This window comes from Dermochelys coriacea, chromosome 12, assembly GCF_009764565.3.
Source record: "Dermochelys coriacea isolate rDerCor1 chromosome 12, rDerCor1.pri.v4, whole genome shotgun sequence".
NCBI lineage: Eukaryota > Metazoa > Chordata > Testudines > Dermochelyidae > Dermochelys > Dermochelys coriacea.
In genome coordinates this window covers 18,819,265-18,833,658 of record NC_050079.1, presented here as the reverse complement: position 1 = coordinate 18,833,658, position 14,394 = coordinate 18,819,265, and the positions used below count along the sequence as shown (strand labels likewise).

General features: G+C 36.8%; 1 protein-coding gene across 7 annotated transcripts in view; it reads left to right on the top strand.

Annotated features, from left to right (window-relative positions):
* The window catches only part of PHKB (phosphorylase kinase regulatory subunit beta), a 224,043-nt gene that overhangs the window by 118,128 nt on the left and 91,521 nt on the right, over window positions 1-14,394 (top strand). For all 7 annotated transcript variants that reach the window (XM_043494809.1, XM_043494810.1, XM_043494811.1 and 4 more), the window contains 5 exons: window positions 1,303-1,398; window positions 2,213-2,410; window positions 6,639-6,696; window positions 11,338-11,415; window positions 13,688-13,846. In XM_043494809.1, coding sequence (XP_043350744.1) covers window positions 1,303-1,398; window positions 2,213-2,410; window positions 6,639-6,696; window positions 11,338-11,415; window positions 13,688-13,846 — 589 coding nt within the window. The remainder of the gene's footprint in view (window positions 1-1,302; window positions 1,399-2,212; window positions 2,411-6,638; window positions 6,697-11,337; window positions 11,416-13,687; window positions 13,847-14,394) is intronic.

Sequence of the window (14,394 nt, the reverse complement as noted above, 5' to 3'; positions counted from 1 at the left end):
ATATCTTGTTTGTGCCATACACGTTTGTAATTAACAGTCGCAGTATGTTGTAATGTGTGAGTGTTTAGCATTGACAGCATGTGCGCTAAGAGAGACAGTCCTGTAGCCCTTCATTTACTGAAAATAGCAGAAAAGTCTTCCAAGCTGAAACCAGCTGTGTATCCAAGGGGTAGATAAACTGATATTTTTTTATAGTTTTTTTTAATCTTGGAAAAATGCATTTGACTCAGGTTCTTTTAGCACCTCAATAAGTATTTGTTTGAATGGAGGTTTTTGAGTTTTAATTCCAGCATCTCAGATAATGAAATCTGACAATATAAGCATGAAAGGTGGATCCCGACCTCATTGAAGTCGAGGGGAGTTGTGCCATTGATTTCACTGGGGCCAGAGATTTTACCCTAAGGCCCCAGACCTACAGTCAGATCCATGCTTGTGGACCTTTGTACTCAAGCCAAGCCCTAAATGTCACATATTGTTTGACAATAAACTCCTTTCATACATTTTCATGCATTTGTTTGTCAAAAATTGAAAGTTAGTAAAATCATATTCATAATGTAAAAATTGTATTTTACAATTTAAAATTCAAAAGATCCAAATGTGACTATTAAATTAATGTATTGGAATACTTGGGACAAGTGTAAGGAATGTTTTGCTTTTAGGGCTTTGTTTCAAGTAGAAGAGATTCTGTTATGTCAAAGTGGGTTATTCTCCCTAATTTTTGCTGAGTTTTATGTTTTTTTGAGAGCCTCTTCCTTAATGAAATGAAGTATAGTGTAATAACTAAAAGACAAGAATATTTGTTTTGTTTTTATGACTCCTATTGAGATGTAATGTGTTGGAAAAATCTTCTCTTTTTGCTTGTCTCATAAGGGAACCATATGATCTCTTTAACTTAACCATTAAATCTCCTTCTTTCTCCAGTCTCTTTTATCGAATTACCTTTGTTTAAGAAGTTATGGAAAATGTAATTTAATGTTACATCTATGCTGTCTTAATTAAATGGTCCAGTCATCACTGGAATGGGGAGCTAATGTTTTTGTATTCTCAGATTCTGTTCTTGCTGTTTAATTTCTGCCAATTGAATATAATTTCTTTATTAAAAATATTATGTTCATTATATTTATTTAAAAATTTACATTTGATTCTTGCTCTGGTGAAAATTATTGGCTTCTGATTCCTAGTTACCTTAAATTGCCTAAGTAAAACAAGAGAGCTGATAGCTTTACCAGTATTTGCTGCTCCAGAAATTTGTGTATGTTACCCTCCCCCCATCTCAACTTAACTTTCATGTTCTATTTATAGGGTTGCTCTTGGTCTGTCATATTTGTGGATCTTGATGCACATAATCGAAACAGACAAACTCTTTGCTCATTGCTACCCCGAGAATCGAGGTCTCATGTAAGTAGTTTGACGGAAGTCAGTTTAACAGAATATAGAAAAAATAAATTGGTAAGAGCATAGTTCTTAGCTTTATTACCATTTTAATATCCTATTTAATAAAGGATATGAACTTGTTGGTTGGGGAGAAATTAGATTCTTCTGTTTAGATATTACTGCAGAATAGGAGCCATCTCTGCAATAGAATTATCATGGTCAACCTCTCTTTAATTTAAGAATAATTAGGGCAAGGTGAAAACAGTGGCCTAAATAATTTTCGGCAACCTGTCTCGGCTGCTCCTAGGCGGAGGTACTGCAGGAGGCTCCGCACGCTGCCCCATCCTGCCCTCAGTGCTAGCTCCGCAGCTCCCATTATCTGGGAACTGCAGCCAATGGGAGCTGCGGGGGTGATGCTTGCAGGCGGAGGCAGTGCACAGAGCTGCCCTCCGACTAGGAGCAGCCAGGACACTTTGCCACTTGCGGGGAGCTGCCCGAGGTGAGCGACCTACGGATCCGGCACCCCGCACCTCCTCCTGCACCACAACCTGCTGCCCTGCGCTCTGTTCTGCACCCAAACTCCCTCCTAGAGCCTTTGCCCGAAACCCCAGTCCCACACCTCCTCCCGCACTTCAACTCCCTCCCTCTTAGTTAACCAGCATTTTTCATTTACTGGCACCCCCCATTTCCCCAATGTGCTGGATAAAACAGCTTTTACTGTAAATAGTCTTTTTGCTTATATTCTGATTTCATATTTCATTCACTGGGTTAAGTTCTCTTTGATTATGCATGAAATGATTTCTAAGAGATGAAGAGAAATTAATTATTTTTTCTCTAGAACACTGATGCAGCACTTCTACCCTGCATTAGTTATCCTGCATTTGCTGTGGATGATGATGCTTTGTACGGTCAAACACTTGATAAGGTTGTTAGAAAACTAAAAGGAAAATATGGGTTCAAACGATTTTTGAGAGATGGTTACAGAACATCATTGGAGGACAAAAATCGGCGTTACTATAAACCAGCAGAAATTAAGGTAATGGAATATGTTAATGGAACACACAACATGCTTAGGGAGAAATTCTGCTCTTTGACATGAATGGAGATCTGGAGTTTTAAGTGTTTGTTTTCAGAACAGAATTTGACATGTTTTTGCTGATGATTGCTGCTACTTGTTTTGGTTTTCAGTTAATACAGAGTTCTGCTTCTGCTCACTGCTGGCTCCTCCAGGTATCCTGTGAGTTTTGTCAACAGCAGAATTTTTATTGAAAAATAGCTGCGTCCATTGTAATTACATGTATTAAAATGGTGCATTCACTGTAGTTACATTTATGTCAGCTCTTCCTGTATAGTTTTCTCTTTTCAAGGATTTTAACTAGCATTATAAGAGTGTCTTTCAGGTTGACACTGCTCATACATAATCTGATTTTGGTGTATGTTTTTTTTTTTAACCAAATTCTGAAATGTTAGTTTGGCCATTATTTTTATCAGTCCCATTGGTTTTCCAAAAGTAGACCTATTCTTATTGACACAGCTACATTTCTCCTGCTTGTTGCTCTCCATCTATGATGGATTCTTCTAGGCAACTACCACCTATCAGTGAGTTAATAGCTTTATCATGTCTATATTTTTTCCAGTGATATCCCTTAGTGCTGGAAAATCAGACCTGTGTAATAGGACACAAAATTAGACTTCCAGCAAGAGTCTAGGCAGGGATAGGCAACCTATGGCATGCGTGCCAAAGGCGGCATGCAAGCTGATTTTCAGTGGCACTCACCGGTCCGGGGGGCTCTGCATTTTAATTTAATTTTAAATGAAGCTTCTTAAACATTTTAAAAACCTTATTTACTTTACATACAACAATAGTTTAGTTATATATTATAGACTTACAGAAAGAGACCTTCTAAAAACGTTAGAATGTATCACTGGCACACGAAACCTTAAATTAGAGTGAATAAATGAAGACTCAGCACATCGCTTCTGACAGATTCCCGACCCCTGGTCTAGAAAGACCATATTACCAAGCCAAAAAATTTAAAAATTTTGTTGTTTTCTCCCTGTAACCCTTTCCTCGGTAGAGAGGTAGGTGTGCGGGAGGAGGCGGGCGGTGCGGGTTAGTCTCTCATTTTATATAATATGGAAGCAACCTAGTTGCACTATACTTAAGGCTGTTAAAGATTATATCATCTCTCTAGAAATAATATAATAGAAATATGTAAATACATCTGTTTTTTATAAGGAGCTGAAAAAGACAGTTTTAAACTAGTCTTTACCTCAAGATGTCTCTGAAAAACAGAAGCAAAATAATGAATGGAAATGGTTGTACTGAGACTAAGGGTCTTAACTTTGAATTACAGTCACTCCTTGCTTAACGTTTTAGTTATGTTCCTGAAAAATGCTACTTTAAGCGAAACAATGTTAAGCAAATCCAATTTCCCCATAAGAATTAATGAAAATAGGGGGTTTAGGTTCCAGAGCATTTTTTTCACCAGACAAAAGACACACACACACACACACATAGAGTATAAGTTTTAAACAGTTTAATACAGTACACACACATAGAGTATAAGTTTTAAACAGTTTAATACAGTACACAGCAATGATGGTTGTGAAGCTTCGTTGAGGTGGTGAAGTCAAAGGGGGAAGAGGATGGGATATTTCCCGGGGGATGCCTTACTGCTAAATGATGATCCAGCACTAGGCTGAGCCCTCAAGGGTTAACACCTTGTTGTTAATTTAGCCTCACACTCTACAAGGCAGCACGAATGGAGGGAGGGGAGACAGCATGGCAGAGAGACACAGAGATGCACACCAAAAAGAAAAGGAGTACTTGTGGCACCTTAGAGACTAACAAATTTATTTGAGCATAAGCTTTCATGAGCTACAGCTCACTTCATCGGATGCATTTGGTGGAAAATACAGAGGGGAGACCTTGTACCTTGCTTTTCACCATGAAAGGTTTTCCTCCCTCCCCCCCGCTGCTGGTGATGGCTCATCTTAAGCGATCACTCTCCTTACAGTGTGTATGATAAAACCCATTGTTTCATGTTCTCTGTGTGTGTATATAAATCTCCCCTCTGTATTTTCCACCAAATGCATCCGATGAAGTGAGCTGTAGCTCACGAAAGCTTATGCTCAAATAAATTGGTTAGTCTCTAAGGTGCCACAAGTACTCCTTTTCTTTTTGCGAATACAGACTAACACGGCTGCTACTCTGAAACCTGTCAGAGATGCACACCATGTATGAGAGACAGACATGCATTGCCCCTTTAAGTACGCTGACCCCACTCTAAGTACATTGCCTTTTTAAATGGATCAGCAAGTTGAGACAGCAGCTGCTGCCAGCAGGCTCCTTCCGTCCTGAGCCCTGTCCTGTCTCCCCCTGCTCTGTGGAGATGGCCCGATGGAGTAAAGGAGCAGGAGTGGGGTGAGGGGGACACCCTGACATTAGCACCCCCACCCTTCTCCCTGCACAGCAAGCAGGAGGCTCCTGGGAGCAGCTGCAAGAAAGAGGGCAGGAGCAGCACATGGCAGTCGGGGGAGGGACAGCTGAACAGCTGGCAATTGATAGCCTGCTGGGCAGCTGCTGTACAGGGAACTTTGGGGAGCAGGGAGGTGATAGGGAGCTGCCGGCCCACTCTGGTTCCAAGCCCCCACCAGCTAGCTCCTACTTGCTGCTCTTTCTGCAACCAGTGGATAAAGCAGGCGGCTGCCAAACAACGTTATAAGGCAGCATTGCCCAACTTTAAATGAGCATGTTCCCTAATTGATCAGCAATGTAACAATGAAACAAGGTTAACTGGGACGACTTTAAGTGAGGAGTTACTGTACATCTGCCCAGGGCCAGGAGGGCATTTTACCTGGGTCTCAAGCTCAAAGGGGGCCTCAAATTGAGACATTTGTTAATTTTTTTGCATTTGATCAGTTTTGCAACTTGTTTTTATGCGCATCCCTATTGGACCAGAATGTGACACACACTCTCAGCTTAGAGCTGCAAATTTAAGCAAATAAGAGATGTGATTTCATAATACATAATTTTTTTAACAACTGATAGATTTTGTCATATTAAAGAGTTTAAAATGTTCATAAATATTAATAAAAATATGTCTGTTCTAATGACACAAGATTAGACCATGTGTCATCACTTTTTATTTTTATTATGGCTAGGGGCCTCAACACCTGGAACTGGCCCAGGCCTCTCTGGGCCTCTGAGTGGGCCTGTGGCTCTGCCCTTTGTGGTCTAATGCTGGCCTTACTTAAACTTTTACTTTTAGTATTTAACTAAATTTGTATTTAGTATTTGAGAACATTATATTATTTGTTCTAGATCATATTCTTCTCACATGTGAAAATGTGAGCTTCCAAGATTGAGAATGGTTTCAGAGTAGCAGATGTTAGTCTGTATTCGCAAAAAAGAAAAGGAGTACTTGTGGCACCTTAGAGACTAACAAATTTATTTGAGCATAAGCTTTTGTGAGCTACAGCTCACTTCATCGGATGCATTCGGTGGAAAACCGATGAAGTGAGCTGTAGCTCACGAAAGCTTATGCTCAAATAAATTTTAGTCTCTAAGGTGCCACAAGTACTCCTTTCCTTTCCTTTTTTTTTTTTTTTTTTTTTTTTTTTTTTTTTTTTTTTAAGATTGAGAATGTTTCAGTACTTTTCTTTAGAGGAAACAAACTGGAAAAACTTCTGAGTTATTAGATTAGGCAGCATTGTGCAGTCCATTTGATTGAAGATGTGTTGTATCTTTGCATGTGCTGTTCTGAGGGAATGTTAAGTCAGCGGTTTAATCATTGATTTGTCTGATAATAAATGTGCTTACATTTAAATTCAATGAACAGCTGGTTTCACATAACAAATAGCCAAGTTATTTATCACTTAATTTAATTTCACAGTTGGCTACAGTCTGAGTATATTAAAAACAATTTCACTGTGTTTTTGAATATTAATGTCTATCAATAAAGGTTGTCTGAATTAAGTTACCATTTTTCCTTCAAATACTTTCAGATGTGTCTTAATTAAATAAAAAATCTTCTGCTGAGAATATAACTTAGACAATGTAAATTTATTACTTGAATATATGCTATAACGTACACAAAAGCACAATAAATCTCCATGAAACTAGAAACATTATCAGTATTTTAAAATGAAGACCTAATGTACTAAAAATAATCATTTGTATTCATTTTTATCCTCTGGTTTAAAAGTGTATTTAAATGCATTTCTTTTAAACTAAAATGTTGATTTTTTTTTCTTTTTAGCTGTTTGATGGGATTGAGTGTGAATTTCCTCTGTTTTTTATTTTCATGATGATTGATGGTAAGTATGGCTTGACACTAGTGTTTGGTAAAGACATTAGAGACTAGTTCGTAGAGAAAGGAAATGAAATTATTTTCCTTCCCTGCAAGAGTAAACTGTAATTCAGTGATAGAAATGTCTCATTGATAGGTCTGCCTCATGAGTCAAATACAATGAATTATTTCAGATATTTAGGGCGAACCATTTCTTTGAATAAAATCAAAGATATAGATAGCAATCACTTAAGTTAATAATAATGATGCATGGTTCACAGATACAGTACACAATTCTAAAAGTTCAGATCCTGCTTCAATCTTTAATTAAACCTGTGGGAGTGGCTTAGCCTTTCCTTCCCCAACAATCACCTCCCTTAATCCGTGGGCTCTAAAATGCCTACCATTAATCTTCTTCCTTACTCTTGTCATCCATCATTCTTGCTCTCCTTAGGTTATCAGGGACTCCACCACTGCAGTGCCTGGCTGTGTGTTTACTAGAACTTGGTACCTCCCGTTTTCTCTCTTTCAATGGACCTGAGATGCACCAAACTCCAGTGTGTGAAAGAGGTGAAAGTGGGACTTTTTAAGAGCAGTATACAGGAAAGCTGGATTTTGCAGCAAATATTTAAAAGAGTGTGTGTGCTGTGATAAATTAAACAGAATGCAGGAGAGGAGAAATAAGCCACTCAGAGATCTCTTGGTGGCAGGAGAATACTAAAGCTAAATTTCTTTACAAGATGTCTGTAAGTTTTGGAGACATGTCAGAGAGGTTTTTGGAATTGTTGAATGTGTGAAGGAGAAGAATGAAGGGCAGGAGGGAAGCAGAAGCTCTTATGGAGGTAGCCAAGGAAGTTTTGGAAAAGAGGATTGAGTAGAGGGGATTTCAACAGAGTAGATCAGAACCTTCTAAAAGATTTTAGTTCAGTTTTGGTACAAGGATGTAGTTCAGGCAAGATTTTATAATCTCCACTTTCCCATCCTTAGTCTATTGAATATTTTGAAGTTTGTAATTGCGGTGCTTGCAAAAGGAAAAGTGCTACAATTCATACACAGCTCCTACCTCTGCTGTCATTCCAGACTTGGACTAAAATGCCTTGTTTCCAAGAAATTCCCTTTATTATCTGAGTAGTAGATAAGATTTTCTATTTTGGGTAGGTAGACTACAGTGTAAGGAGTGGCAAGGATGCCAGTACACAAATGAACATTTCCTTTAGGAATAGACATTTGCAATTTTCACAAGGAAGCCAAATATGCTACAGAGAAGGCTCTGATAGGTTCCCCTCACATGGAGCTTTAGAAAATCAGAAAATATTTACTGTTCTACTAGCTATGGATGGGAATGGTTAAGAGAATGTTGCCTCTCTTACTTCTGTAAGCTGAGGGAAAAACTACAAATTTCATAGCTTTAAAAAACAGTTATAGCCTTTCCCTTCTGATATCTTCATCTTCTTGAATAAAATAAATGTGAATTTAGCTGCCTTTGTGCATGTGTGCATTCAGAGTACTAATATCTGCTGCTTTCTTTTTTTGTAATATATTTTGCCATCAAGATTAGGCTTCAAAAACCTCTGCTACAAAAGGCAGTTAGGCTGCTTGGTGTCTTCGCAATAATGCCACTCTAAAAATAAGTTCTCTATTTGCATGTAGAAAAATTGCTATTTCCAAATTTCTCATTGGTCTGTAATATTAAACCCATGTAGTGATGAAAACAATTGTGGGTTAATAATGAAAATAGAATGTCCATGGTAGGCCAGAGAAACCTTCATCCAACTGCCACCCAGGAAAATATATATATAGTACCTTGTCCGCTGGTTATAAAATAAACAAATGAAGAAAATCAATGATCAAAGGAGGCAATTGGCTGAAAGACATGAAGTAAACAAGAGTTTCAAATTTTTTGAATCAAATCTTATTGCATTATATCCTGACTTAGTGGTAGAAGCCATAATGGGATAAAATATTGGTCAGAGTAACCATCACCACGAAATAAAGTATATGTTTCTAAGTATGGGAGAAAAAACATCTCTGAATCTCCAAATCTCCACACCTAAAGTTAATACAAAATTTGAAATATGGAGAGAGACTAATAAAACTGGAAAGGGAAAATGAAATTTCCGAAAGAGTGAATTACCCCTACCATGAATGCTGACTCTGTTGGAAGTAGTTTGTCATCACATAACACCCCACCCCCATCCCCTCTTATCTACAGGGGAAATTATTTCAGCAAAGGTACTCTGAGCTTTGTGGCTTGAGTGGAATAGCGGAATATATTCAGTGGTAACAGAGATTCTTATAATCGATCACTGATCATTTAAAAAAATAAACCATCATCACAGCAATTGACACATTTCCCAACAAATATACACATCTACAATAATTAATTTTGGCTTAAAGCATTTTGTTCTGTTATACCATGAGGTAACACAGGTTTTCCAATATTTTATTGATATACATGTCAGCTTTTCTGTTGTCTGTCATATCTCAACTTTCTAATGTTTGAAATTGGGAGGAGTAGATGAGATTCTGAAAATTATATATTCTGGAATTAGTTTTGCATTTTCTTTTAACATTAACAGGAGCTGTCTCTTAAATTTCACATATGTCACACTTATTATTTACCCTTTTCCAGATGTTGTTTGATATAAATGGCAACTGGATTTTCACATGCAGGCTTGTGACGATTTTTGTTTACTAACATCTGGTAATAGAAATAATTTGCAAATAAATGCTGTCAAAATATTCATTTCTTTGTCAGGTCAACACAGTGCTCAAAAGTATGTTGACAAGAGGTCACTGTTCTATAGTCTCAATGTGTTTTTAACATACCCTTTTTCCTTGCAGAAACCTTCACCTGCCAAGATTTGCAGTTTTGTTTTCTGTTGCATTTATTTCTCCTTAGCTCTTCTTATATATGCTGCTTACGTAGCAGTATTCCAAAATATATGGAAATATATTTGCTAAGATATTTTCTTGCCCTTTAGTATTACAAAATTGGGTGAAAAGGAAAAACCCTCTAAATAGTGTGTTCAGAGAACTTCCCATCAACATTCTGTTATGAAGGTTGAGTTTAGACTTCTTTTCAAAGCCCTGGTTTAATTGGAATAGCCAGTTGGCCACATTGGTATGCTTAAAACAGATTATGAGAAGAAATTTTTGAGTTTAGGGAAATGTAGATTATGAACTTTATATGTTTAATAAAAATGTGTTTTGTTTAATTTTTTCCCGAGCATCATACTATTTTTTTTTTCAGTTTGTGTGTTTTTGATGGTCTATGTTTTCAGGACTCCCAGTGTCACACACAGATGTATTTCTTCCAGACTCAGTACCAGGGTACTTTCTTTGTGGGGCCTTTCTCAGGAGAAAATTATTTAGCAATTTTAAACTTCTGTGGATGAATCATAGAGCGTAGAAGGGGATTGTGCTAGACAAGCCAGTTTCATTATTGGGAGGTGCCATGCTCGTTTTCTGCTATTCTCTGTGATTTTTGGAAACTACAGAAATCCTTCGCCAGAAGGGTATGAGGGAACCTGATGGCAGAACAGAGGAGCATGTATAAGATGTTATGACAGTTTGAAAATTGACTGTTACTATTTGTCAAAAGAGAATCAGCTTTAGAGCTCCAGAGTAGTGCTGATGTATATTAAAGGACATTAGCACATCCCAAATTCCTTCCACCTTTCCTATCTGGTAAACCGTCCCCAAACCACTTCAAGACACAATTTTAGCCCTTCAAGGTCAAGGGTAGTTGATTCCTCCCAACTTTGCTCTTGGTATTAAAGATACTGTGCCTTCATAAAATGTATTAAGGGTTTTTAGGTTGGATTTTCAAAGGGGCATTTATAGGATTTAGGCCTGTGAATTCTTTTGAAATTCAATGGCAGTTGGACACCTAATCTGAAAAGTCCATCCTAAAGACCTAGAGCTTGCCCAGGAAAGACTGGATCGCTCAGAGCATGTACAGTGGGATATAAAGTCTACGCTGAGAATACTAGCTCTCTAGCTTTACTATTGGGTGGCTGTTAAGAAGCCTATGTGAAATTAGTCTGGTTGCCTCATTTGACTTTTGAGTGGACACGTATTGCATCATTTAAAAAAAATTGCAGCTGGCACTTCCAGCCTCCTCCATGACAGTCTCAGCAAAGGTCAAAGAACATGGCCATAGAGACTTGATTACCATCTTGCCCTTAGCCCACTTCTGTGAGGGAAAGGTTTAGCCGAACTGTTACCTTGCTATAAGTCTTCCCCCCCTCCGTCCCCCATAGACGTCATTATTCTGGTATATAAGAGTGGCTTTTTTTAGTTTAAACTTCTTCCCAGCTGGTATAAATTAAATTGAAAAAAGGCACTCATACTGAAACGGGTGACTGCATGTGGGGGTTATACTGATATAACTGTATGGATTTAAATTCACAACTTAGGTTATACCCAAAAAAACTTTCCTGCATAGACAAGACCTTAGAGTGCTCCCTCCAGGTCAGGACTAAGACATATTAGCAGGGCAGCATGGGGACACTGCTTTGTCACTGCCTGTGCTGGATCCATTCTGCAGATAACTCATTCGGGTCCAATCATCAGTGGTGTTAGTATAGACCTTTTCATAATCGCTAAATTCACGTGTAAAAAAAAAAGTTGTTTATTAATTGAAATTTTACTTGGTTATTTGTAGGAATTTTTAGAGGAAATGCAGAACAAGTAAAGGAATATCAGGAGCTTCTGGATCCTTTGCTTCAACAGTCAGCTGAAGGTAGTGTGTGATAGTAGTTTCAAGGAATTGTAAGTTCCTTTGGGTTATCTGAACGTTTTAAAAGTATACTTAAGTTTTCTAAATTTTATTGCAAATACTGTAGCAACAGAAGAACAAAGTAATGTGGAGAGAATATATTGTTATGAGAGTAATGCTTCACAGCACTTAATATAATATATAATATTATAATTTATAATATAAAACCTAGGTTTTTTTTCTTCCGTAAAAACATATCTAATCAGAAAAGGAGTTCATTATCTGGGAAAAGAATTGATGATGGTTTAAATGCAAGGTTTACTCAGAAACCTTTTTTTTTTTGTTTGTTTGTTTTGTTTCATTATTTACCAAGATTACGATGACTACACTTGGAAAGTTTAGTTACTAATATTCCCAATGTCAAAATATTCCACTTGGAGACAAATATAAGTAACTGCTTTAATTATTCAATGGTTCTCAGCTTCAACAGCAAGAGTGCTCTAAAAATTATTCAGTATTTGAATATGATCCAGATTCTAGTTTGGATTTAGCATGCTGTGAAAATAACAGTATTTTAGAAATATGTGGAATGTTCTGTCTTCTAAATCACTCATACTACAGTTTTAGTGGAACTGCATACTAGGAAGCTGATAGATGGACTAAATGGGTATTTTTCCACAATGAATAAGGAGACCACGGATTAAATGAAAATGACAAAATAGTCTGAATAGAGCTCTGTCTTAGAATATTGATAATCCAAGCCTAAAATTTTGAGTTTCCTAGAATAATATGTTTTGTTAATAATATTCAGATATTCTACACATCTATGGCATTGTGGATTTTATGGTATTCATTTTTGTCTATGCAAGAATCTTCTAGTCTTAGTATCATTCCTGGATCTTGCAGTTTTAATTAAACTGAGTCAATTGCTCACAAGAATTTAAGAATTGTCCTGCTGCATCAGACGACAATTCAAATCTTGCCACCTCATTGATCATCCTCTTTTCCAGATGATTAATTAATACATTAAGCAACATGATCTTAAAAAACAATCTTGTAGTGCTGACTGTTAATCTTTGTCATCACCATTTATTTTTGATCTGAACTTTTCTGACTTTGAGCCATTTTCTAGTCTCTTAGAGTACTTCACATGTCATTCTATTTCTTAATTTCTATATTAGCCTCTTGTGAGTGATTTTTTTTTTTGTCCAGAGAAATTGTCAGCTGATTTGCCTTCATTGGCTATTTTGTTGAAATGCTCAAAGAAATCTAGAAAATTAGTGAGGCAGTCTTTTTGTTTGCAAAGGGTTTGCTGGTTTGTCCAAATCATATCACAATCATCTAGATGTTTTATAGTTCTGTTTTTAAATTGTTGATTCAACCAGTTTACATGGTAATGAAATAAGGTCTACTAATCAGTAATTCACAGGAAAACACTTGGTAATTCAATGGGCACACCACTTTCTATCCTCCTGTGCTCCAGTATAATAATTGTGCCATTTTGTTTCATGCAATTTCATAGAAGTTAAATTTTACTTAAAGCAAGGTTTTGATTAAATATCTAACTTTGCACTGAATACATGCAACTTGGAATTTACACATGATTTATTATAAAGCTATTTTTCCTTGAAAAGAATCTGTTTTCCTTTATGATTTTTTTCACAAAAATGGGTCTAATTTTGAGTTTGTAAAGAAATGCAAAAAACCTCCTTATTTCCAAGTAATTTTGATTATCTGTGAGTATTTATTTTGCTCATTTCTAGACAGCATACCTTTTTTTGCTATCTATAAATAAATATTCATTCTGCTTTGCCCTGAATAGAATATTAAGAGACAGTACATTTGTTCAGTAAAGAAATCATGTAAAAATGATGTTCAGGCATAAATAAAGTACTGTTTAATATAGCAGTCAGTCTGCACTGCTTTGGAAGGATAACACAATGCTGGCAACCTTTCAGTTCAAACAGATTATTAGAGAATATTTTTTCCATTTTAAATTCACTTCAGTTTTATAAGGGAAATAGGTTTCAGAGTAGCAGCCGTGTTAGTCTGTATTCGCAAAAAGAAAAGGAGTACTTGTGGCACCTTAGAGACTAACAAATTTATTAGAGCATAAGCTTTCGTGAGCTACAGCTCACTTCATCGGATGCAACCGATGAAGTGAGCTGTAGCTCACGAAAGCTTATGCTCTAATAAATTTGTTAGTCTCTAAGGTGCCACAAGTACTCCTTTTCTTTTTGCATAAGGGAAATAGTTTTATATATTTACGTAATGTATTTATTTTAAAATTCCACAGGATATCCTGTTGTACCCAGGTATTATTATGTGCCAGCTGACTTTGTTGAATTAGAAAAGAAAAATCCTGGTAGTCAGAAACGATTTCCGAGCAACAGTGGATGTGATGGAAAGCTTTTCTTGTGGGGACAGGCACTGTACATCATTGCAAAACTCCTGGGTAAGAGGAAATGGATAAAACTAGATTCAAACCATGTTTATCACACTGCTAGTAATGAAACATATATTTCTTGTCAACATTTTTTAAAACCAATATACATATCCAGATTTAAGTTTTGAATGGACTCTGGATAGTTACTTTGTATGTGTGTATATAGATATGTATGTATATAAAAATCCGTCACTACCTCTGCTTTGATAAATATGTGGAGTTCAGTTCTGGAACAATCTTCCAAGGGGAATAGTGGGGACAAAAAAACTAACTAACTGGCTTCAAGACTGAGCTTGGTAAGTTTATGGAGGGGATGGTATGATGGGACTGCCTACAATGGCGGTGTACCTGTGTTTTTTCCCATGTTCCTTCACTTGTGAAACATCCTGTCAGCTTTTAAAGTTTCAAGCTTTCCTCTGATTCCACCCCCCATACACTTTTCTATCCTTCAGCCACTAACCTTTGCTTTCACTCCCCTGCCAGCATCATAACATCATATACTCCACCCTAATACATTAAAATTATATTCTGAACCAATAAGTCCTTTAATAAAACTT